The sequence below is a fragment of the Somniosus microcephalus genome, chromosome 4 (genome assembly GCF_052327205.1).
Source record: "Somniosus microcephalus isolate GS21.2 chromosome 4, FLI_Smic_1.0, whole genome shotgun sequence".
NCBI classification, from domain to species: domain Eukaryota; kingdom Metazoa; phylum Chordata; class Chondrichthyes; order Squaliformes; family Somniosidae; genus Somniosus; species Somniosus microcephalus.
The window spans coordinates 216,904,647-216,930,102 of record NC_140990.1 but is presented as its reverse complement, the minus strand read 5'-3'; the positions used below and the strand labels follow the sequence as shown (position 1 = coordinate 216,930,102).

Sequence of the window (25,456 nt, the reverse complement as noted above, 5' to 3'; positions counted from 1 at the left end):
AGTACAGTATACTGGCAAAAGTCAGTGCCTTCAAGAGAAGGATTATGAATTGGGAAGGGAGAAGCCTGTTGATTGAAGGAGGAGGGAAGAATACTCATGTGTTTTTTTAATTTCATTCTCGAGATGTGGCCATCGCTGGCAAGATTGGCATTTATTGCCCATCACTAGCTGTCCTGAGAAGGCGGTGGTGGGCCTGCTGGCTCAGCCACTTCACTGGCCAGTTAAAAGTCAACCACATTGGTGTGAGACTGGAGTAACGTATTGGCCAGACTGGGTAAGAATAGTAAGTTTCCTTCCCTCAAGGATATTAGTGAACCTGTTGTGTTTTCAAAACAATCTGACAGCTTCATGGTCACTTTTACTGATTTCAGTTTATATATATTATATATATATATATTTTTTTTTTAAAAACTGGTATCAAATTCTCAAACTGCCATGATGGGATTTGAACTCGCCTTCTCTGCATTATTAGTCCAGACATCTGGATTACTAGTCCAGTAACATAACCACCAGGCTACCATACCTTTTCTTGTTGTCTGATGGCCTGGGAATTGCCAGATAAAACCTGGGTCTTTAGTTTTGTAACTATTTTCAGGCTACCAAAACTGAAGTCAAAATTTGAATATCAATTCCTGGTATTTATTAACCAGCAAGTTAGTTGATTTATTGTCCATTTAATTTATACAATAAAAACACCCAAGTAGCTTGTACAGGAACATGGGATCCTAGTCACATAGTTATTTTCATTAAAGCGCATAAATTCACAAATGTGTTCTATTGTTAAATGTGCAAACAATATTAATGTTTTTATTTTCTTTTAGAACAAAAAAAACTCTCTTTTCTCCGTAGCCAACTTTCTAAATATTAGAAGTTGTATGAGGGAAGAGGACTCTTCATGAATGATTTCCCACATGGATAGTTCCCCCAACATCCCCCCGCTCCTCGCAGCCGCCCCCCCCCCCGCCACCCTCCTCCAATTTACTCTGGCAATCATTGATTTAGCATCAGATGCTGCAGACTATCAAGGCTGTCAATTAAGAGGACCTGGGAAATCTCTGGCAAGTACATCAGGGAGCTGGGAAATGGACAAATTTATTGTTTACGGTGAGATCCAAAGTAACATTTTCCTATAAATAGTTTTAACAGTCAAAGACCACAGAAACACAGGGCAAATGAGCATTTTATTGGCTTCTTCACACAGATACATTTGTCAACTTCTGTTCATGTCAAAAGACTCCATTTAGTACAGAGCATTTAACACATAGGCCAGAATTTTGCCTTCCTCGGCAGGTCCAATGCGGGCGGTGGCTATGGCGGGTCGCGACCCCACTGCCAGCGCCATCCCACTGCTGAAAACGAACTTACGTTACTCGGGTCTATTAAGCCCACCCAGCGCGTTACCTGGCCCAATTAAATGGAGCGGGTCTGGTGACGTCATTCATGATGCGTTTTCAGCTGGGATCTTTAAAGGGACCATGGCCACATTAGATTTGATGTTTAATCTAACACTCTGCTCTCAGTGTACTGCAGCTTCGGAGTGCTGCAAACACTGACAATGACAGAGGTAGAGGACTGCACCCAGGTTCTCTGAGTCAGAGCACGCAGGGAGGTCCTCATCCCTTTCGATGGGCGGAAGAGACCTCCCCAGGAAACCAAAACAGCTTGGTTGCAGATTGCAGAGGAGGTCACAAGCAGGGATGTGGTCAGGAGGACCTGGGTGCAGTGCCGCAAACATTTCAATGATCTCAGTAGATCACGAAACGTTAGTACAAAGCCACACTCAACTTCATCCTGCTGTGCCTCTCATCACATCCCCATCACTCTGCCTTCCCTACCCCTGCACATCCTTACTCACACCAACATACCTTGCACCTCCACCCATCCCCCTCTATCTATCTACATTATCACTTCCCCATCTCACTACCACCGCTCACACTCACCCTCACATCCTAGTCCAATCATACCAATTAATAACACACAAGAGTAGTCACTTGGGTGTTTTATCCAATGTTTATGTAAAGTTTATGTAAATATGGTGTCAAACATAAAAATCTTTATTTTCAACACTTTCCAGTCTTGGACAGATTTGTGTGCACCTTTGAAAGTGGCTTAGTAAGTTGTAGTGAATGGTGAGACATAACGGTACCCCCTGCAATGGTGATGAGTGTGAAAGGAATGGCTTGAGCATTGTAGGGTTGCTTTATAGTGTTGGTGTGGGGTGGATCCCAACCTGGCGCATCATGCAGCAGCCATATGGGTGTGCAGCGTAAAGTTAACTAAATCCGGCCATGATGAGGCCATCCTTGGCCTCCCGGGCAGCAATGTGCTCGGGTGCTGATGTTGGGGCTCCTCGTGGTCTGATTCTGAGGACCAAGGTGAGTATAAACAGCACCCATGTTGATGGAATAGATGGCAGGTGAAGTAGAGATGACAGAAGCATTCTGTCAATGGTAAGAGACTTCTTCCAATGAGGTGAGACTGGATGGAGACTTTTCTGGAAAGACTTGCAGCCTGCAGAATCTGTGCTGGAAATGGATTGAGCAACAGCTTCTGCCTGAGGAAAGTGATCATCTGTCAGGTGGGAACTTTTACTGTATATTTGATGCTGTCAAGTAATCAGCTGGAGCAATGGCCACAGAACGCCTGCCTCAGATTGACAGACGTGCTTCCCGTGCAACGTAGTTGCCGTGGCCATGCAGTTAAATTTTAAAAGTAAATTTTAAAAGCCTGTTAAGGGTCCGACAACTAGCTGTTAATCATTTCAATTGGGTCGCCCGCCGCTGCCAGTCAGGTCGGCTCCGCGATGACAGGCGCGCCTGGGGGAAAGGCGCGTGGGAGCGGGGTGAAAATAACAACTTTCCCACCCGACCCGCCACCCATCGCGCCCACTACCACCCCAGAAAATTCTGGCCATGGTGTTTGAAGTCATTGTATAAACCATCGACTAGAAACCAATAGTATGAAGGCTACTGGTGGGCATTTTTGATCTTACTTAGGATAACCTGCATACTAATCTGAAACTTGATGTCCACATTTTCTTATTTTCTCCCACCTCAATTCAAATATTTTATTGGTGTGAAAGAAAACAAAATTTAAAAAATAAAACACCAAAGGTTATAAAAGGATGCAAACAATGAGTCTTACATGAAGTTTATTTAGTTTTTGTCTGTTCAAAATAGTTTTAAACAGAAAATTCCTACTAAAGTTTTTTTTAATTTAGGGCATTCATACACAAGAACCTATGGTCTTAAATTCTTTTTGCTTCACCTTCAAAGAACCTAGCTTCTGATTCTTGACTACTATGTTCCTCTTAGGAAAACAAACAATGCCGATTCTCAGACTGATCTTACAAGCATTTCAGAAAATGAGAGAGTTCGACACTGAACCCGTTCTACATCTTACACAGGACTTCTGCTCCTCTTGGAATATCTTTTCATAATCAAAGAATCTCCCAGTAATGTAGTGTTCAGGGGCCATCTGGTGGCCACAGATAATGTTTCTATTCTTTAAGCACTGCAGTTGTAGGAGAACCTCCATTTAAAGCAGAGTAAGTGAACAATGCTGATGAGTTACAGCACCCTCCTTATACTCTCAGCAGCAGAAACAGGGCTCTTGCCACGCATGCATCTACAAAAATCCACTCACAACTTTCATAACCCGTGTGAATTTTTTAGTATTAGAAGACACCTAAATCAGCTCTTTTTTTAATATTAGAAACTTAAAGGCAGCCCAGCAGATCACCTTGTCCCTGACTGTTTGGGGGCCTATAGTACACTCCCAGCAAAGTGCTTGCCCCCTTTTTGTTTTTAAGTTCTACCCACATGGCCTCATTAGAGGAACCTGTTAATATATCATCCCTCCTTACAGCAGTTGCATCGCCCCAAGAGGTTGGAGCTGCGCTAAAGCAGGCGATGCACGAGTATCATAAGGCGCTAAGCCGGCGAGCCGGGGCACTACCACCGAGGGCGGGCGCAACAAGTTGCAGATTGAAGGCAGACAGTCAGGCGCCGGTCAGCTCTTAAAGGGGGGGGGGGGTGGAATTGTTTGGCTGCCACGCCCTGCACACTGCAGCCCTGAGGGAAGGCCTGACCAGTGCTATTTCAACTGCTCCACGACCAGGAGAATGGAGAAGCCAAGGGAGAGAGCGCAGCGCTTCGGCGAGGGTGACCTGAGGGTGCTGGTTGGCGCAGTGGAGCACAGGCACCATGTTCTGTTCCCTGAAGGTGGCAGGAGGCCGCTGCCCTCCAATTATCAGAAAGCCTGGAGGGAGGTGGCAAACAGGGTCACCTCCAACAGCGTGCTTGCCAGGACTCCCCTCCAATGCCGGAAAAAATTCAACGGGTTGTCAGGGCGAGTACCCTTTCCAGTATCTTCCTCATCCCTGCATGTGCACCTCAGTTGATGGCCAAAGGGACCTGAAAGCCCTAATGCCCAGCCCTCATCCAGCAGCTATGGTAATGTCATGAAAAGCACTTGCACATTCAGGAGTTTATACACTGTCAGTGCTATTCCACCATGGGAGGCTGTGCAGGCAAGATGAGGGCTTCACACTGTACTTGGAGGCCGTCCTTTCTCTTGCAGGGCAAGCTGGCTCACAACCAGAGAGAGCAGCGACAGACCTGGGGAGGCCGTCCTGACCTGAAACAGCTCAGCGACCTAGAGGAACGAGTGGAGCGGATCGTGGCAGGCCGGCTGATTGGCCCCGTCGCCACTGGAGATGCCAACCCTGTTCTGGGTACCAATGGTAAGGTCATCACCTTTTTGACCTCTCTCTTTCCACTTGCGCCTTACACCAGCATCCTTTGCCACTATCGAACCAATGCAGTGCATAGCAGCACTCATGCCTCCCTTGCTGTCGCCCTGTCCTCACTCTAAAGCAACTCTTGTGCCTCCCTGATTTCAGATGGTGACTCGCCAGGTGAGGAGGCGGCCCCTCAAGCTGGCACTGTCTGAGTCAGAGATAGAGGAGGAGGAAGAGGAAGCCGGCCCATCAGGGACACCCTCAGCCGAGGCAGCCCATGGCCATGATGGGGACACGTCTTCCCTGGAGGGGAGCAGGGGGGAAGGGTCGGAGGAGAGTGAAGCTCCGTGGCCCAGCGGGCTGCAGCAACGCGGGAGGGGTGGGGAAGCTCGGCGGCCTTCTCCCCGGAGGGAGAGTGTGGCCTCCAGTCCTGCTACAGTGAGCGCACAGGAGGTGCGGTTCCTCGTGGAAATGGGCGCCCAGGCTGAGCGCAGGCACACTGAGCTCATGGCTGCAGTGGCAAGGATGCCTGACTCCATAGAGTCACTGGCAAGGAGTGTGCAGGAATTCGGGGCAGCACAGGCCAGGAGTCTGCAAGGATTCAGTGCAGCACAGGCCAGGAGTCTGCAAGAATTCAGTGCAGCACAGGCCAGGAGTCTGCAGGACTTCACGGCAGCACAGGCGGCCTCCAGCCAAGTGGTCAGTCATGCCGTGCATTCACTGGCTGGTGTCATCCAGACACAGACCAGGGCCACACGGGCACTAACTGCTGCCACCTTCGCTGGATCGGCCAGGCATCGCCGGAGCACTCGCCGCGCCGCAGCAGCCCAGCAGTCTGTGCTTCAGCAGATTGCTGTGCATGCTGCTGTGCTGGCCCGTGCGAGTGCCAGTGAATCAGCCGACCAGGGAGTGCCTGTGCTCTGTCTGGTTGGCAGCATTCCTGCAACCAACACTGTCACTCCTCCACTGCAGCTGCCATCACCCGTCGGACAGACTGCTGCCGCCCAAGCAGAGTTGGAGCAGTCAGCAGCCGGCCCCTCCAGGCCCAGAGCTGGTCCAGGCCGACCCCCAAGGGCATCTGCCGTCTCACCAACTGACCCTCAGCAGCCTTTCCCCCAGCCTTGCTGCAGCCACTGGGGTCCGATTGAGGAGGAGCTGCAGGGCGGGAAGGGTCCAGTCACGGAAGCGAGACGGATCACCCTCGCAGGGGAAAAAGTAGAAGGTGTGGCCAAATGTGTTGTTCTTTATATAAAGGCCGAGACTGGTGTTTCTGTTTTTTATATAAAGGCCAAGACTGGTGTGTTTTTTTGGGGGGGGGGGTTTCTCTGAATTAGTTTGTCATGCAGCAAGGGCACAGAGTTATCAGAGTAAAACATTTTCTTTAATTGCACTGTCCATGTTTGCTTCTGGAAGAATTTGTTGCCTTGATCGACTGAGGGCTTGTGGAGCGGCTACATTCATCTTCTTTCATTGGCACAAGCCATTCCCTGAGAGGGGGCCTAGAACCGATTTGCAATAAGCCGCCGACGGACGGCCCTTGCACTTTGTGCCTCCCTCCCGTCCTGGTGCTCCTCCTCCTCCTCTGGTGGTCCTCCAATGTCTGCTGGCAGTGGCTGAGTCCTGCGGATAGCCAGGTTGTGCAGCATGCAGCACACGACAACGAAATGGGAGACTCGCTCAGGCGAGTACTGTAGGGCTCCCCCGGAACGATCCAGACAGCGGAACCGTTGCTTGAGCACACCGATTGTGTGCTCAATGATGTTCCTGGTTGCTTGATGGCTGTCGCTGTATCGCTCTTCAGCAGGGGTGCTGGGCGCATGGAAAGGGTCATCAGCCAGGTGCACAAAGGATAGCCTTTGTCCCCGAGAAGCCATCCTCGTGGGGGAGGCTGGGCCTCAAACATGTCTGCCACAGAAGTCTGGCGCAGGATGAAGGCATCGTGGCTGCTGCCTGGAAAGCGGGCATTGACAGCTAGTATGAGCTGCCTGTGGTCACACACCAACTGCACGTTGAGCGAACGGTAGCCCTTCCGGTTGCGGTAATCCTCGGCATTCTCTAGAGGTGCCCGCAAAGCCACATGCGTGCAGTCAATGGTGCCCTGCACCATGGGGAAGGCCGCTAATGCTGCAAATCCCATTGCACACTCTTGCTGCTTGTCCACAGTCATGAGGAAGGAGATGAACTGACGTCTCCTTCTGAAAAGGGCATTGGTCACCTGGCGGATGCAGCAATGTACCGCGAACTGGGAGATGTTGGAAATGTCCCCAGTAGCGGATTGGAAGGAGCCGGTGGCATTGAAGTTGAGAGCCACCGTCACCTTCACTGCCACCGACAGAGACGTCCTGCTCCTCAGCTGTGGCTGCAGATCTCTCTGAAGCAGGTGGCAGATCTCTGTGACCACCTCCCTTCTGAATCGCAGCCTCCAAACACACTGCTCCTCAGACATGTTCAGATATGAGAACTGCTGGCGGTATACCCTGGGTGGGTAAGGCCTCCTGTGCCGACGCCTGTTGGCCCTTCTCCGTCTGGCCATGACTGGCACTCTCTCACGGCGTCTCTGAGCCCTTTGAATGCAATGCAGTAAGCCAACATTTGCACCCACTGCAGCCCCCATTATATGTTTCGAATCAATGCTATGGCACTGAAAGTTAAATCCAAGTGCAAAGCTCTGGCCTGAAGCCACAAGTACCTGAGCGAGTGTTGAGTCAAACCAGAAAGCTCTCTCCCTTAGTCTCTCTCCAAATATCCGTCTCTCACAAAAAAGGAGTGGAGCAAAATGGCTGACATTTATACTGCAGGAGGAGTCCCCTTTAATTTGGGCCCCCCGCGCCCCGCAGCGACTGGGAAATGTTCCCCTTTACCAGTTGCTGGGGGCGCCAGACGCACAATAGGCCGGCGCCACGGAAATTCCAGTTCGGGGCGCACAAAGGGCGTTGCACCATGAAATGACATCAGGATCTGCGCGCGCAGCTGAGCGCGCGCAAAGGTTTTGCGCCGGCACTAAATCTTAACTGAATTTTGCGAGAGGCGCAGATCGTGCCGCACCTGGGCGCTAGCTGCTTCGCGCCCCACTTCTTGCCCTCTTAAGGCACGAGCGGCTGGCGCTAACAGCTGAATTTCTAGGCCAAGGTGGAGATGAGGTCATTTCCAATGTGACGCTGGTGGCTCTCGAGAAGGGTCCATCCCAGTGATTTACAGGAAGAGGAAGAGGTCACTCGTGGTGATTGATAGACTGAGGGGCGGAGTCCCGCCCGATGACTGACTGCAGAGTCCAAGGAATATCTTAACAGAATTTGTTCTAGGTTTGGTTTAAGTCGCCATCGCCAAGTTGGCAGTTTAAGACCTGGGGTTATTTTCTAACTGCACAGAATCACTACATACTTGATTAACTTGTTCAGGATATTTAGCTTTGAAATGAAAAGATTTCTCACAGTCAGTGATGGGTTAACCTTTTGGCTAATTAGTTAATAGACTAATTCTAAAAGAGAGACATCAAATTTCTAAACCTAACCCCAAAGGCAAAGATTTTCTGACCCCATACCTCTAGAATCTCAAGAGTTTTACAGCTCATAAGGAGGCCATTTGTGTTGTTGCAATGTGCTGGCTCTCTGAAAGAAGTTTCTACTAAATTCCAATGCCCTGGTCTTTTCCCAAACCCCTTTCTAAAAAATATTTATTCATTTCCTCTTTAAAAGCTATGATGGATTCTGCTTCTGTCTATGTTAAAGTAGAGTTCTGCCAACCTTTTCCTGTTTTTTTGGGAATGTACATTTATGCCTTCTCGTTACTAACTCTCTGACCAGTAAAATAGTTTTTATCAATTTACCTCATCAAAACTTCTAGGGCATACCCATCACTTCCCTGATTTAGTATGGTAATTTTCAGTTTTAATTTAATTCTAATTTGCTTTAAAATCTGCCTGAATCTCTAGTGCAAACATTCAATTCTCTGGTCTCAGCTCAATTGCATAATTAACAATTCCAAGTACAAATTCAAGCAGCTCAAGGGATAGTATCATTGTGGAGAGGAAATGTGTGTACAAGTGAAACTAAAGGGATAGGAACAAATAAACGGGAGTGACAAAATGAGAGGACAAAAATTCAAACAGCTTCTGGAAAGTTTTAAACAGAATCTCAACTCATCAGCAGCCTTTGCCAAGGCTGAGGGACGAGGGATTAAGAAGCAGCAGGCCAAGGTGAAGGGAAAGGGATCCCTAGATGCAGTCATCAGTCTGCAGACGAGTAATGCTGCAGCCCAGCACCCAGCCCCTGGCAAAGACAACCAAAGATGGTCCAGTTTCTTTCTGTTACTCTATTTTGCGGTTTCTATCTACTACTTCTGGTCACGTTTGAGGCACTCGATGTGAGTGTTTGAGGCCTCCACCACATTCCACTATAACACAACTAACTTCGTCCAGTCCATTACCATCTCTAGTGGTGCACAACAAGCACCCACAGTATTGTAGGATCTAGCCCTTTCCCACTGATTTTGCCAGTTACAAAGAGTGTTTACACATTTTCACAGCAATTTCTGTGTCAAAATGCATTTTAAAGGAACAGTGTCTCCCAGTCAAAACTAACATCTTTTTCCAACACTGCCATGCAAACGGATAACCTGAGGAAAGGATTTTTTGCCACAAAATGGGACAGTGTGTGCAATCAATGACACTAGAGAGTACTGGATGTATTGGGTTCCTACCACCTCAAGGTACTAATTTCCCATTTTCATTGTCCTTTATCCTGCACAATTTTTTTTTAGCTCTACAAACTTCTCAATAAATCATCATCTGCAATTCCTTCCACCAAGATTTTTCTTGACAATTACTTTTTAAGATTATATCTTGGTCACATAATCCGAAAAGTATTTTGAGAATACAGTGCATTTCTGAGCGAGTCTTTAGGGAATACAAGCTTATTGGAGATTTAAAATAACAAATGTATATAACATTTTACAATAGCTTTATGGTTCTGTTTTTACAAATAATTCTCTTCCCCTAAATAATTACACATGTGACATAGTTTTTCTAGGTTGTTTTTATGTTGTGTTAATTGTAACAACAAAATGCTTTTGGATTCATTTTAAATTTGAGAAACCACTCATCAACCCTGAAGAGCTGTAGAGAGAAGTGCTTACCATTCATGGTGGTTGTCTACAAATGCAGACATGGGGCTGATCTGCACTGTGTAAGTGTCATTAGCAGAATATTCAAATAAGCCATAATATGGATTGAAGAGTTCTCTGGACACCAGGAAAAAGAACTCCCGAGAAGGGCCACTGTAATCCAACCTAAAAGAAAAAGTAAGATTCATTATTTGGTTACTTAGTCACACAAATAGTTAAAGTAATTGCCTTCCTTAAATCAGATGCTTTCCTCTGTTTTTCATTATTATGAATGTTAATCAGCAGTTTCTTATTTCTCTTGTCAATGCACTCTGTGATTACTTATTTATGGCAAACTTAGATTAATGCACAGCATTTCATGTGGTTTGTAGTTAACAGGGATTAACAGGAATGGGTGAACTGAAGTCCAAAATTAAGAATGTATTTTCTGGGAGTTCTGAATGTCCGATAAGATTTGATTTCTTAACCAATTGGTATTCCTCTGCAGTTTCTGGTGATTCCCATCACTACACCTGCATGGAGACAGTAGGAGTGCCAGCCAAATCACAGAGATAAGAAATTTGACAAAATGTAAATAGAACCACATGATCCTAATGAATTGGAAACAAATTCAAAGCATTGCCCCCATCCTCCTGCACCAATAAGCCTCTGAAAGCTCACCCTTAAGTCATTTTAACGCCAAAGCCCCAAGTCACACTACAACCTTCTACAGGGTCTCAACATTTTCATTTTGCCAATTCAGATCACTCGCCACGCATATTAAGTTGTCAGCCTTACACATGGACTGAATTCTGCCCCACAGATAACAGGGATTCACAGCAAGCATTTATGTAAATTTTCTGCTTTACAGTTAACAAGACATCAAACAAGGCATTGAGGGGTGGATTTTTTTTCCTCTCTGAAATGCAATCGTACTAAATAACTTTCCATTTCTAATGGAATCATATCTTCAAATTCAAGCTGTACATTTATGACTTGTGTCAACTGTGCAGTGCTACATCCCAAATAAGAGAAATAGAGTTGGATTTTCCTGTGTTACCCCACCCAAATTCGGGCCAGATAACTGCAGCAATGGGGTCAAAATCAGGCAGTAAGCTCTACTGCCGAGTTCCTGTCCAAACTAAATTTCCCTCCTCCAGGACCACCGCTGGCCACCCCTTCCCTGCCCACAATGTAAATGCTGGCCCAGGGGGTGGGGAGGCAAGCTGCCCTGTCACTCCCATCCGTCCTCATTTCCGCTATTTCCCAAGGAGGTGGAAGATGGTGGTAGACCTGGGATAGCATAGTAAGTGGAGGGAGAGATCCAAGTAAAGATCAAATCTCCCTCCAATCTGGCCTTCAGTACTTTACTTTTGTAGGCCTCGGCATCTGCAGTTCCTGCCGTTTTGAGGGCTCCTCTGCCCTTTAGGGACCCTTGCAGCACCACCCAATACTCCTCTGTAGCACTGGCAGGCTGCTTCTTGGCAGTGGGAATCTCCATGCATGGATAATGATCCCCTACCCAGAAAACATGCCCTGGTGGAACACTGTCAAAGAGGAAAATCCAGCCTATTCCATTCAATAAAATCAGGAATCACAATCATTTACAGCTTGTTTGAGTACCACATAAGACTTGAGCACATAATCTAGGCAAACACTGCAGTGCAATGCAGAGGGAGTGCTGATTTATCAGAGCTACCGTCCTTTGTACAAGATCCCAGGGCACTATTCAAAGGGCAGAAATTTTGCTTGGTGTCCTGGCTGACAATCCTCCTTCAATTAACACCACCAAAAACATCTCATTGCTATTTGCAGGATACTGCTGGTGCAGAATGGCTGTTGGATTTGCCTACATAACAAGTCACTGTACTTAAAAAGTATTCCATTGTGTAAAGTGCTTTGAAAAGTCTTGATGACATGAGAAGGCACCTCATAAATGTGAGTAATTATTTTTCTAATTTCATCTTTGAAACGCTATTCAGTTACTAGACATGAGACGTCTGCTGAAAGGTTTCAGTAAACATAGAAACATAGAAGATAGGAGCAGGAGTAGGCCATTCGGCCCTTCGAGCCTGCTCCGCCATTCAATGAGATCATGGCTGATCATCCAAATTCAGTACCCGGTCCCTGCCTTCTCCCCATATCCCTTGATCCCTTTAGCCTTAAGAAATATATCCAACTCTTTCTTGAATATACTTAATGAACTGGCCTCCACCGCCCTCTGTGGCAGAGAATTCCACAGGTTCACCACTCTCTGGGTGAAGAAATTACTCCTCATTTCAGTCTTAAATGGCTTACCCCTTATCCTTAGACTATGACCCCTGGTTCTGGACTCCCCGGCCATCAGAAACATCCTTCCTGCATCTAGTCTGTCCAGGCCTGACAGAATTTTATAGGTTTCGATGAGATCCCCTCTCAATCTTCTAAACTCCAGTGAGTATAAGCCCAATCGACACAATCTCTCCTCATACGTCATTCCTGCCATCCCAGGTATCAGCCTGGTGAATCTTCGCTGACTCCTTCCATGGCAAGAATATCCTTCCTCAGATAAGGCAACCAAAACTGCACACAATACTCAAGATGTGGTCTCACCAAGGCCCTGTACAACTGTAGCAAGACATCCTTGTTCCTGTACTCAAACCCTCTCGCTATGAAGGCCAACATAACATTTGCCTTCTTAACCGCCTGCTGCACCTGCATGCTTACCTTCAGCGACTGGTGCACAAGGACACCCAGGTCTCGTTGCACTTCCCCTTCTCCCAATCTATTGCCATTCAGATAATAATCTGCCTTCCTGTTTTTGACACCAACGTGGATAACCTCGCATTTATCCATGTTATATTGCATCTGCCATGCTTCTGCCCAATCACCCAACCTGTCCAAATCATCTTGTAGTTTTTTGGCATCCTCCTCACAGCACACACGTCCACCCAGCTTTGTGTCATCTGCAAATTTGGAGATATTACATCTAGTTCCCTTGTCTAGATCATTAATATATATTGTGAATAGCTGGGGTCCAAGGACCGATCCCTGCGGTACCCCACTAGTCACTGCCTGCCACTCAGAAAAATACCCGTTTATTCCAACTCTTTGCTTTCTATCTGCCAACCAGTTCTCTATCCAAGTCAATACCTTGCCCCCAATCCCATGTGCCTTAACTTTACACGCTAATCTCTTATGTGGGACCTTATCGAAAGCCTTCTGAAAGTCCAAATACACCACATCCACTGGTTCTCCCTTATCTATTTTACTAGTTACATCCTCAAAAAATTCCAGTAGATTAGTCAAGCACGATTTACCTTTTGTAAATCCATGTTGACTTTGTCCGATCCTGTCACTGTTTTCCCTGTAACTGTGAAAACTGACATTTGAAACCAATTTCATTGTAACATTATCAACTTTTGAGGCTTTCTCTGAGAAAAAATCCTCCTCCTCAAGTGAAATGCACGTCAATTTTCCTCTCACTTTTTGACTGATAGAAGTGACAATAATACAAATGCACTATGCCAAAGCTATCTCCCCCACAATTACTAAATTATCCAATGTGTATACAATGAGTTAGGATCCTGCAACCCTCTAAATAACAATTTGACTTTTATGGGCAACAGCAGAACAGCAACTCTATGTTAACAGAAAAATTATCTGGGTCACCAGAACATTGAAGATATTGTTCTGCATTCTACTAACCCCATTTTATAAGTGACTGCTTCATAAAAGTACTTCATTGGCTGTAAAATGCTTTGGGACATCCTGAGGTTGTTAAAGGAAAAAAACATATTGGCCCGGATTTTGCGTTTAGTGGCAAAGGAACAGCGCTTGCCGCTCATCCCGCTGACAGCTGCCCAGAGACAGTTTGCGGGATTTTGAGTGGCATCTTGCTGTCATTGGGCGTCTGATCCAGCATGGCGCCCTCTAGAGGGGATCTGTGGCGTGTGTGAACAGAGCAAGAAACAGCGTGGCTCTTCAACCAGATTGAAGAATTCTCAGAGACACGCAGGATAGCTGTTCATCGGGCAATTCAAAAGCCCCTGAAGACAGGCGTGGGGACTGCAATGCGCAATTAACCTGTGTCCATTGCTTCCGATGCAGGCAGCACACCAACTTTGTGCTGCCTGTTGATTAACATGATTGCAGCCAGCTATAACTGCGCTGATGCGCACAGAGTCATGACCGACGTCGTCAATGGATAGCTCTTGTCGCCCAGTAGCCACCCTTTGCTTTGCCGTGGTGGCTCAAATGCAGATGGCACAGCGGACTGCCGCAGACTGAAGGCATCATGACTGCTGTCAGGATACCGGGCATTGATCTGCATGATTCGCTGCATATGGTCACATGCCAGCTGGACGTTGAGGGAGCGGAATCCCTTTCGGTTCAGGTACATATCAGAATGAACATGCGGCGCCTGCAAAGCAACGTGCGTAAAGTCAATGGCATCCTGCACCATGGGCAAGCCTGCAAACCTCACAAAGCTGCGTGCTCACTCCGCCTGCTGCTCTCTGGCAAGAGAGAATGAAATGTAGTCAGCTCTCTTGGAATAGAGAGCTTCACTCACTTCCCTTACACAAGAGTGAATGGCAAACTGCAGGATGTTGCAAATATCTCCTGCTTTAGCCTGGAAAGTGACCAGTGCATTAAAGTTCATCTCCACGGTCACCGTCACAGCCACTGGCAATGTGGTCCTTGCCCTGCTCTGAGGTTGCAGTTGTGGCTGCAGCGGGTGACAGATTTTAGTGAGGACATCCTTTCTGAAGCACTGACATCTCACACATTGTTCCACTCTGAGGTTCAGATAGGAGAATTGTTCCCCGAACACCCTGGGCTAATTATGGCCTCTTGCTGAGAGCCCTTCTCCCCCCTCCTCCTCCTCCTCCACCACCCCCGTCTTTCAGCAAATTGTCCTGTTCTGCATGGCCTCTGTTCATTCTCCCTGTCATGCTGTATTCCAAGGGGACTGCCTACTAGTGCACCCATGCCAGTCAGCAAGTGGTTTGTGCAGAAGCCTTGAAGTCAGGACAAAGTCCTTCAGCACCTGCCACATCACACCCTGTAGACTATAGCAACTTTAAACAACTATAGAAAGCACCAAACACTTGTAGAATAATAGCAACAGCCATTGGCAATCAACCAGCAAACTAACCTGTAAGTAGTTGATGATCCCTTTAAATAGCTGGTGAGGGGTCCTTCCTGCTGCTGAACGCGTGTTCAGCTGTGCGAGATTAAGAGAGGAAGTTAACTGCAGTGTTGAGCTCCAAAATGGCAGCGTGGCGTCAAATCAGGTCATGGTCAGCCTACTCTGTATACTTCCACTGGACGATCACTGCGTACGCAGAAATGCCCTCACCAATGTGGCGTCCTGCACGACTTGCACCAGAATTGTGCGTGTCGCTGCGGACACCATTTTGGACCTCGAAGGGCACTCGTAGCGCCCAAAAAACAGTTGCTACGGATCCGAATTTTGACTCGTAGAGTTGAAACCAGGAAGTATAAATTAGATTTTTCATTGTAAAATCATGTACAGAAAGCGAAATAAGGAGAGGGAAAGAAAGATGGAATTAAGAGAGACAGAGAGATAAAAGAGACAGAAAGAGAAAGTAAAATATTTATTTGTTAGTCTCACTGTTATTCTCAATGCAAAATCCGGGCCATTGTAAAATGCATCTTAAAGCACCTCAAACCTTGGGATTTAAAAGAACTATGCCATAGTCCAGTTAGATACATCATTTATCGAGTAAAAGAACCCAGTCTTAATGCACTTGCAACATCACTTCTTGAGCCTTGCTTAGTTGGGTCCATTTGAGATAACTATCGAAGACAGTGGCCCCAAGTAAGTATCCCTCCAATGATGGAGAGTTACCAAATGTGAATCTTCCTTGGTGATATAGAAAAATTTAAGATTAATTTGTTCTCCTCTAAATTACTTGTACTATAGTCCTGTGGCACTATTAACCGCCTAACCCATAGGCCCTGAATTTGCAGTTGGTATGACAGCGCACTCTCAGAGTACGATGACATACTGCTTTTGAAATTGACAGCAAGTTCGAGATTTCCGTATGCACTTGCGCTAAATCCTGAACTTGCGATCTGTCAAGTTCCAAATAGAAAGATGATCCTCTGCGACTTTCAAATCCTCCTTGCTGGTGAAAAGTTGGACTAATTGCCCAACAACTGCGCATCAATTACGCTGGAAAATTTTACGGTTGGTGCAAACAGGCGCAGGTGTCTGTTTGCACAGTGTGGGGGGGGGGGGGTGGGGGGAGGATGAGAAAATTGCAATTTCAGGGTCATAATAATTAAAAACAAACACATAAAAGAACCTACCAGGCAGCTGTAAAGGCTCGGTTTGAGATGCGATCGTATTAATTTTTTTTTAATCTTGCAGAGTCAATCTTCTCATTTCAAAATTGAATATCAACCAAAAAACTGTATTGCCAGTTTTAAAAAATCTATCGATTTACTTTCATTGACAAAAGGGTTTGGTCACCACAATTCTGAGGAGACAGGGTTTTGCATTCTAAGAGTGAAGGCCAGCCAGTCTTTATAGTGAGGCTGTCAGGTTGCTATGCTTAATTCCGCTGGGATCCGTGGGCCACTATGTTCTGCACTACTCTGCAGCATTTCAAAGCAAGTTTTCGTTTGGGGCATCGCACCAGGTAAGTGTGGATTTCGTTTGGAGGTCAGCAGTGTATTCCTTAGCTACTCCACTGAGCAATGTAAACTCGAGGAACAGCACCTCATCTTCCGATTAGACACTTTACAGCCTTCCGGACTCAATATCGAGTTCAACAATTTCAGATCATAACCTCGGCCCCTATTACATTTTTACTTATATTTTTTATCCACACCTTTGTTTTGGTTTCCACCCACCCCCCACCTTTCCTTTTTCTTTCTCTCTCCCACATGGCAGCTGTCTCCCATTCTGCCAGCGCATTTCACACCTAATCTAGAGCTGTCTTTTGTCTCCACTAGTCCTAACACCATCTCGTCTCGTTTTGAATACCTCTTAATGTCTCTTCTCTTTTGTTCTCTCCCAGCCCGGCCTCTTAATCTATTTCATTCCCTGTGCCTCTTTAGTCTTGATAAAGGGTTTTGACCCGAAACGTTGACTCTAATTTCTCTCCACGGATGTTGCCTGGCCTGAGTTTTTCCAGCATTTTCTGTTGTTATTTCGGATTTCCAGTATCTGCAGTATTTTGCTATCGTACAAGTACTTTTTAAATGTGGTTAGGGTTCCTGCTTCTACCACCCTTTCAGGCAGTGAGTTCCAGACACCCACAACCCTCTGGGTGAAGACATTTCCCCTCAAATCCCCTCTAAACTTTCCCCCAATTACTTTAAATCTGTGCCCCCTGGTTTTTAACCCCTCTGCTAAGGGAAATAGGTCTTTTCTATCCACTTTATCTGGGCCCCTCATAATTTTATACACCTAAATAAGGTCTCTCCTCAGCCTCCTCTATTCCAAGGAAAACAAACCCAGCCTATCCAGTCATTCCCCAGAGCTAAGATTCTCTACTCCCGGCAACATCCTTGCAAATCTCCTCTGTACCCTCTCTAGTGCAATCACATCTTTCCTGTAATGTGGTGACCAGAACTGCATGCAGTACTTTAGCTGAGGCCTAACTAGTGTTTTATACAGTTGAAGCATAACCCCCCTGCGCTTGTATTCTATGCCACAGCTAATAAAGGCATGCATTCCTGTAAGAATAAAAATATATGTTTTGTATGTGTGATGGACTCGAGACTATTACTATAAGATGTATGTAACAAAGATAAATTTGATGTGTATGTATCTCCCCTGGGTAAGGCAACGGCGCGAAACTTAACAAAGGAAACCTGCATAACAGGATAACCCCCCACAGAGACACCATCGAAACTCAAGAGCCTCTAAAAGGTGTCAACAAACAATTAACTTAAGCAAGAAATGGCACCAGCCACTGCAGACAGACACATGTTCAAAGGAAAGCCAATCAAGAACTGCCATGAATCTAAGACCCAATCCTGGGGTCTTAGCAATAGACAATGGACTTAAAAAGATATAAAACAAGGAACCCAAAGGCTCTCTCTGGACGACCACGCGGAAGAACAAGAAGCCCTCCCTCTACAGACCAGACCAAGAAGCAAGGAAAAAGGCCACGTGAATTGCTTAACTCAGGGAAGTACCAGTCTGTGTAAAGCTAACCCATTACCTTACGAATTGTAATCGAGTAGAGTCCATAAATACCAGTAGGTTATTGTTTTGATGTGCATGAGTGTGTGTGTTTAATAAACTTGCATGAGTTTGTGTGCTTAATAAACTTATTGCAAATTGTTTCAAAAGAATTGGTCTTGCTGTCAATTTAATGCCAGTCGAAATAAAAAGCTTACATTCCGTATGCCTTCTTAACCACTTTACCTACCTGGCCTGCTACCTTCAGGGGTCTGTGGACATGCACTCCAAAGTCCCTTTGTTCCTCTACACTACTCAGTGTCCTACCAGTTAATGTGTATTCCCTTTCTTTGTTAGCCCTCCCCAAATGCATTACCTCACACTTCTCCGGATTGAATTCCATTTGCCACTGTTCTGACCACTTTATTGATATCTTCCTGCAGTCTACAGCTTCCTTCTTCGGTATCAACCACATAGCCAATTTTAGTATCATCTGCAAACTTCTTAATCATACCCCCTATATTCAAGTCTAGATCATTGATATATACCACAAAAAGCAAGGGACCTAGTACTGAGCCCTGCGGAACCCCCCTGGAAACAGCCTTCCCGTCACAAAAACACCTATCAACCATTACCCTCTGCTTCCTGCCTCCAAGCCAGTTTTGAATCCAACTTGACACTTTGCCCTGGATCCCATGGGCTTTTAACTTCGTGATCAGTCTGCCATGTGGAACCTTATCAAAAGCCTTGCTAAAGTCCATATACACTACATCAAACGCACTACCCTCATTATCTCCTCAAAAATGTTTTTAACAACTTTCTGTGCGAACATGATTGGTCATGAAGTTATTGCATCGTATGAAAAGTGGTGGGTAGAGTTCCCTTTTTAAAAAAATGTTTAAAATATTTTTGGCATATTGTTTATCAATTCTGAATGATCAACAGATGTGCAGAGGTCCAAGTGAAGGGAAAAGTACCCATTTAGTCCTTGTCTGTTTAGTTGGAGGATTTCAGTTTCCATCAGTCCAGTAAGAGGAGAGTGTGCATTTAATCCATGGTGACCCATTGTCAGTAGGCTATATACCCAGCTTAGAACTATGTCATAGACCTTAGAAGAGTAAAAAGGAAATTGAGGATGAAATTTGTAGGCAGATTTAAGAGGTACATGTACAATACTGTTTAAATTGTCCAAAAATGGACTTGGATAGAGAACATTTTTGTGGTAAGAGAGTTTTTGCAGTGTGTTCAGCACTATTTCCTCAGAGAGACAAGTACAAGGCTTCATGGCAACACCCTCGCGCCAAGCACTGGCATCTGCTGGACTAAGTCATCGTTCGAGCGAGGGACCGCAAGGATGTCCGCATCACCCGCACCATGAAAGGAGCGGATGACTGCTGGACACACTACCGCCTAATCCGCTCTGTCATCTCCATCGACATAGCCCTAAAATAGCGGCGGCAACAGAAGCAATGCCACAGGAAAATCAATGCTGGAGCACTTAAAGACCCCGATAAGAAAGCCCTATTCAGCCTGCGCCTCACAACCAACCTGACGACTCCCAGTGATGCAGAGACACAGAGTGCCCACAGCACCTGGTCTGCACTCAAGGCCTCCATAATCAGCACCTGTGAAGAGACACTCGGTCACTCGACCAGGAAACACCAAGACTGGTTCGACGAGAACGACCAGGAGATCCAGGAGCTAATAAGCCGCAAGCTGATCTGGAAACAGCAACAGAACTCGAGAGCAAGAAAGCAGCTCTACAAACGCCTGAAGGCCGAGGTCCAACAAAAAACTCGCGACCTAAAGAATAGATGATGGGTGGAGAAAGCACAGGAGATCCAGCAGCTAGCCGACAACCACGACGTGCGTGGATTCTTTAGGGCAATCAAGACCACCTACGGCCCAAGCACCGAAGGTCCTACCCCAGTGCGGACAAAGAACGGAGAGGTACTCATTAAGGACAGAGAGCCAGTCATTGCCCGCTGGAAGGAGCACTTCGAAGATTTCCTTAACCGAGACTCTGTCTTCGACGTGAGTGTCCTCAACTCCATCCCACAGAATGCTACCCGCCACCACCTCAGCATAATCCCAGCCCGCCATGAGGTTGAAAAGGCCATCCGACAACTGAACAACAACAAGGCTTCAGGAGCAGATGGAATCCCCGCCGAGGTGCCAAAACATGGTGGAGAAGCACTATTGGCGTGAATACATGAACTCATTTCTCTTATTTGGAAGGAGGAGAGCATGCCAGGGGATCTCAGATGCCGTAATCATGACCACCTTCAAGAAAGGTGAAAAGTCCGATTGCGGTAATTACAGAGGAGTCTCCCTGCTGTCTGCCACAGGGAAAGTTATCGCAAGAATCCTCCTCAATTGCCTTCTCCCAGTGGCTGAAGAGCTCCTCTGAGTCGCAATGCGGATTCCACCCACTAAGGGGCACAATGGATATGATCTTCACCGCGCATCAACTACAAGAGAAATGCAGGGAACAGCACCAACCGCTGTACATGGCCTTCTTTAACCTCACAAAGGCTTTCGACACAGTCAACCGTGAGGGATTATGCAGTGTCCTCCTCAAATTCGGCTGCCCTCAAACGTTTGTCACCATCCTCCCCCTGCTTCACAACGACATGCAAGCCGTGATCCTGACCAACAGATCCACCAGAGACCCAATTCAGGTACGGACCAGGGTCAAGCAAGGCTGTGTCATCGCACCAACACGCTTCTCGATCTTCCTGGCTGCAATGCTCCATCTCACCCTCAGTAAGCGCCCCACTGGAGTGGAGCTAATCTACAGAACAAACGGGAAACTGTTCAACCTCCATCGCCTCCAGTCCACATCCAAGGTCGTCCCATCCTCTGTCATCGAATTACAGTATGCAGACGACGCTTGCATATGCGCACACTCTGAGGCCGAACTCCAAACCATCATCAACACCTTCACCGAAGCGTACGAGAGCATGGGCCTTACACTAAACATCCGTAAGACAAAGGTCCTCTACCAACCTGCCCCCGCCACACAGTACTGCTCCCCGATTATCAAAATCCACGACAAGGCCTTAGACAACGTGGACGACTTTCCATACCTCGGGAGCCTACTGTCAACAAGGGCAGATGTCGATGACGAAGTCAGACACCGCCTTCAGTGTGCCAGTGCAGTCTTCGGTTGCCTGAGGAAGAGTGTGTTTGAAGACCAGGACCTCAAACCCAGCACCAAGCTCACGGTCTACAGAGCAGTAGTGATACCCGCCCTGCTGTATGCTTCGGAGACATGGACCATGTACAGCAGGCACCTCAAAGCACTGGAGAGGTACCACCAATGCTGCCTCCGCAAGATCCTGCAAATCCATTGGCAGGATAGGCACACCAACGTCAGTATTCTCGCTCAGGCCAACATCCCCAGCATCTAAGCTTTGACCATGCTCGATCATCTCCGAAGAACAGGCCACATCGTCCGCATGCCCGATACGAGACTCCCAAAACAAGTGCTCTACTCGGAGCTCCGACACGGCAAGAGAGCCCCAGGTGGGCAGAGGAAATGCTTCAAGGACAACCTAAAAGCCCCCTTGAAAAAGTGCAACATCCACACCGACACCTGGGAATCCCTGGCCCAAGACCGCAAAAAGTGGACGAGAAGCCTTTCGGGAAGGTGCTGAACACCTCGAGTCTCTTCACCGGGAGCCTCTTCACCGGGAGCAAGCGGAAGCCAAGCGCAAACAGCGGAAGGAGTGCACGTCAACCCAAGCACCCCACCCACCTACCCCTTCAACCACCGTTTGTCCCACCTGTGACAGAGACTGTAGGTCCCGCATTGGACTCATCTGTCACCTGAGAACTCATTTTTAGTGTGGAAGCAAGTCAGCCTCGGTTCCGAGGGACAGCCTAAGAAGAGAAGAAATTTCTTCAGTCAATATGTTGCTACTCCAACAAGGAAGGAAGCACCACTTAATCTGGTTCTGAGTAATGAACCGGAGCAAATATGCAACCTAAAATTAAGGAAATATTTGGGAACAGTGATCACAATACAGTTGAGTTCAGTATAAGAATAGATAGGAGAAAAAAGTCGTCGAAGACAAAGGACAAAGAAAATTATAGCAAGGTGAAAAGGGGCCTTGCCTAGAATGAATGCAAGGAAAAATTAATAAATACACTTGCCTGGATGAATGCAGCTCCAACAACACACAAGAAGTTCGAAACCATTCAGGACAAAGCAGCCCGCTTGATTGGCACCCCATCCACCACCTTAACCATTCACTCCCTGCACCACCAGCATACCATGGCTGCAGTGTGTACCATCTACAAGAAGCACTGCAGCAACTCGCCAAGGCTTCTTCGGCAGCACCTCCCAAACCCGCAACCTCTACCACCTAGAAGGACATGGGCAGCAGGCGTATGGGAACACCATCACCTGCAAGTTGCCCTCCAAGTTACACACCATCCTGACTTGGAAATATATTGCCGTTCCTTAATCATCACTGGGTCAAAATCCTGGAACTCCCTCCATAACGGCACTGTGGGAGTACCTTCACCACAAAGACTGCAGTGGTTTAAGAAGTCAGCTCACCACCACCTTTTCAAGGGCAATTAGGGATGGGCCACATTCCAGGAACAAATATAAAAAAATATATAAATCAGAAATATTTGAACAGGAGATGGAGAGGGTACAAATCAAGTATATTTCAGTAAGAAACAATGAAGTGTAACGGGGTTTCATGGATGAATAAGACAATTAGATTAAGCCATTGGATAAACTATATCTTATACACTTTGCCGGTCTAGCGCTTTCTGTTGTATAGGACTGTATATCAGCATTGATGCTTATTGTCCTGCTCACTGACAATCGTATAAATACTAGTACTGAAGACCCTTCAGTTTGTGGTCCTTGAATTTTGTGTCAAAAATTGAAATAAAATTGCAAATATTTGTGAATTTTAATTTGTATTAAAAAATCATCCCCATGAACGTGGTGATATTGGTTATCTACTGTAAATATATTCGATTTAGAATCAACTGTTTTCAGCCAGATTTTAATGTATGGAAGCTAATATTACATTTTCTACCTGTAAAACATTAGTTCTACCTTGTACAGCTGGGCCATAAAAGTTATACAGAATGCACAGTGTTAGAAATGATTAAATAAATTTACTCTAACATATTTTGAAGCATGCCCTGCTCTGTCGTCTTATTCAACCATTCTCTCTCAATCTTGCCCTAAACACCAAAGTTTAATCAAAGTTAATTACAATTTATGAGGCAGGATAACACATCTGACAAAGTTCTACATCTATTAACTAGAAATCCAACCCGACAGCTCACATTTCACCAACCAACCAACCCAGTCTGTTGGATAGGTACCAAGCTCAGCCTTTGCATAAAGCCCTGTAATCTAAGAGTTATTTACAAACCAATGCACCATTCATTTTGTGCTGATCTCATCATCTTCATTTGCAGTTTGACAGATACATTAAGCACTGCAAGTCTGTCAGGCATGCATGCATTTTTATGCAGAGTACAGCACACACTCATTAGAAATCAGCAATCCATCTGTACATTACCATATAGTTAGTGTATATTTTAGTGATGCTGAGGTACTTGGTGAATGAATTTCTGGTCTGTGATGAGCCTGAGCTCAACTCAGATACTGTCTCATACTTTGTTGATGTTGCCCTGTCACCACATCATCCTATGAAAAAGTATAGATAAGCTATGCAGTCTCTGTGAGTGAAGGAGAAGCTTTTATTCATTGTCTACTGCAGTTATACAATATTAAACATGGTTCAGATTCTAATAATATTTTACTGATTTATCTGTGTACTTACCCTTCCTCCCCAACAAATGTAACATAGAGCTTATTTCTTTGAAGATCTTTCCTGGAACAGCCCATAATTTGGTTGAACACATCTTCAAGCAAGTGGTCTCTTCTGATGATCAACCTTAATTACGCAAGATTATCAAAATATATTCATTTATTTTTGAAAAAGAGAAAAACGAGAACAAACCATAATTTTATCTAGCATTTCAAATAAGAATGCAACGTCTCCTGTGGTGGCCCAATTTGCTGCAACACTCTGGGTTCCAGAAAAGGGCAGGATGCAGGTTCGTGACCACAATGCTCCACATTATTTATTTCAACTATGCCATTAGCAAAGTGTTGATCTGAGCCTAGTTGTTTCCCCACAGAGAGGAAGGGATAGAAAACTGAATGGACAACCACCTTGGGCTACACTCCCAGGCATACTACCAGCTGACATCAAAGAGGTGTAAGTGAAAACTTGGGAGCAAGCCACCCACCCATCGCTCAGGATAGTACAATGGAGTGCAAAACAAAGGGAAGATTACAAAATGCTTCAAAATAAAGTAGAATCATCCCAATTTAAAACAAGAATGTGGCTTCTTATACTCATTACCATTGACATTTATTTTCTGCAATTTCTGTTTTCTTCAGTCATAAAATCACAAAAAGATTCACTATGTACAAGAGACATCAGTGAAAACCACATCTTATGTGCACAGCAGAAAATTTCCACTAAATTACAGATATTTGCGGAAAAACCTCAACACACAAACCTCAATGGAATTACTTATCAACATTCCCCATTAATGACTCACTTTAACTTTCCTGGTCCTTGTCCGTAGCCTTTTGTTTCAAGTTTTCTGTAGAAGTTTCTGAGCTTAGCTTCAAAGTCCCTCTTATAAGGAGCTGGAGCTCGGGCATTAGCACGTTGGGTACCTGCAAGCAGCAGTATTTAAAACTAGGCAAAAACCCTCACTCTCCTCGCGCCAACAAAATGGATTTTGTCATGACATGTGAACTATTATAAATGTGCAGCAGACTTAAGTGATGCACTTCGCATTGTATATTTTATATAAAACTAAAATTTGTAAGCAACCTAGTGGATCACTTCTAATTCACTTAAATTGGGTTCTGATCAATCGTCCTACCGTAAAAGGTTAACCTATCTTTCTCTTTCAGATGCTGAGAAAAATGATGTGCATTTCCAGCATTTTCTGCTTTATTTCTGAATTGTCTTTAATTGGTTCTGAATAAGAATACAAGACAAAGTTTTGTAGCACAGGAAGAACTGACCCTGTTTCAAGCTCCCCACCACCACCACTGTGCAAGACACAGATGACTCCATTAATCTCAAATTTGAATGTGTGACGCGAGCTTGCAACTTGGAGTAAAAACAGGGTGAGCTTTTTAAGACTTTTAAAATCTTTCTCACCAGAGGGCAGGTCTTGGGGGGTAACGCAGGAAATGGGATTAAATGACTTTGGTTAATTTTATCACATTTGCCCAGTCTGCACTGAATCCACTACTACCATTTAAATGGCATGATACTTCTTTGCTCTCAAAGTAAATGTAAATTTCATGTTTCTTCTAGAAAACTGCCACATATTAAAAAAAAAATCCACACATTGCAACCGACCTTATATTTCTCTGGTGAGAAAGATTTGGATACTTCACT

The 25,456-nt window shown here is 45.7% G+C and overlaps 1 protein-coding gene across 8 annotated transcripts in view; it reads right to left on the bottom strand.

Moving 5' to 3' along the window:
• LOC147120218 (E3 ubiquitin-protein ligase HECW2-like) overlaps nucleotides 1-25,456 on the bottom strand; it is a 424,776-nt gene that overhangs the window by 57,189 nt on the left and 342,131 nt on the right. For 6 of the 8 annotated variants that reach the window (XM_085985833.1, XM_085985831.1, XM_085985828.1 and 3 more), the window contains 3 exons: nucleotides 24,597-24,717; nucleotides 23,807-23,920; nucleotides 9,875-10,027 (listed from right to left, as the gene is read on the bottom strand). In XM_085985833.1, the coding sequence (XP_085841959.1) occupies nucleotides 9,875-10,027; nucleotides 23,807-23,920; nucleotides 24,597-24,717 (388 nt within the window). Of the gene's footprint in view, nucleotides 1-9,874; nucleotides 10,028-13,140; nucleotides 13,194-14,978; nucleotides 23,671-23,806; nucleotides 23,921-24,596; nucleotides 24,718-25,456 lie in introns of those variants that run through there. The other 2 variants (XR_015078142.1, XR_015078143.1) reach the window with 2 other exon arrangements.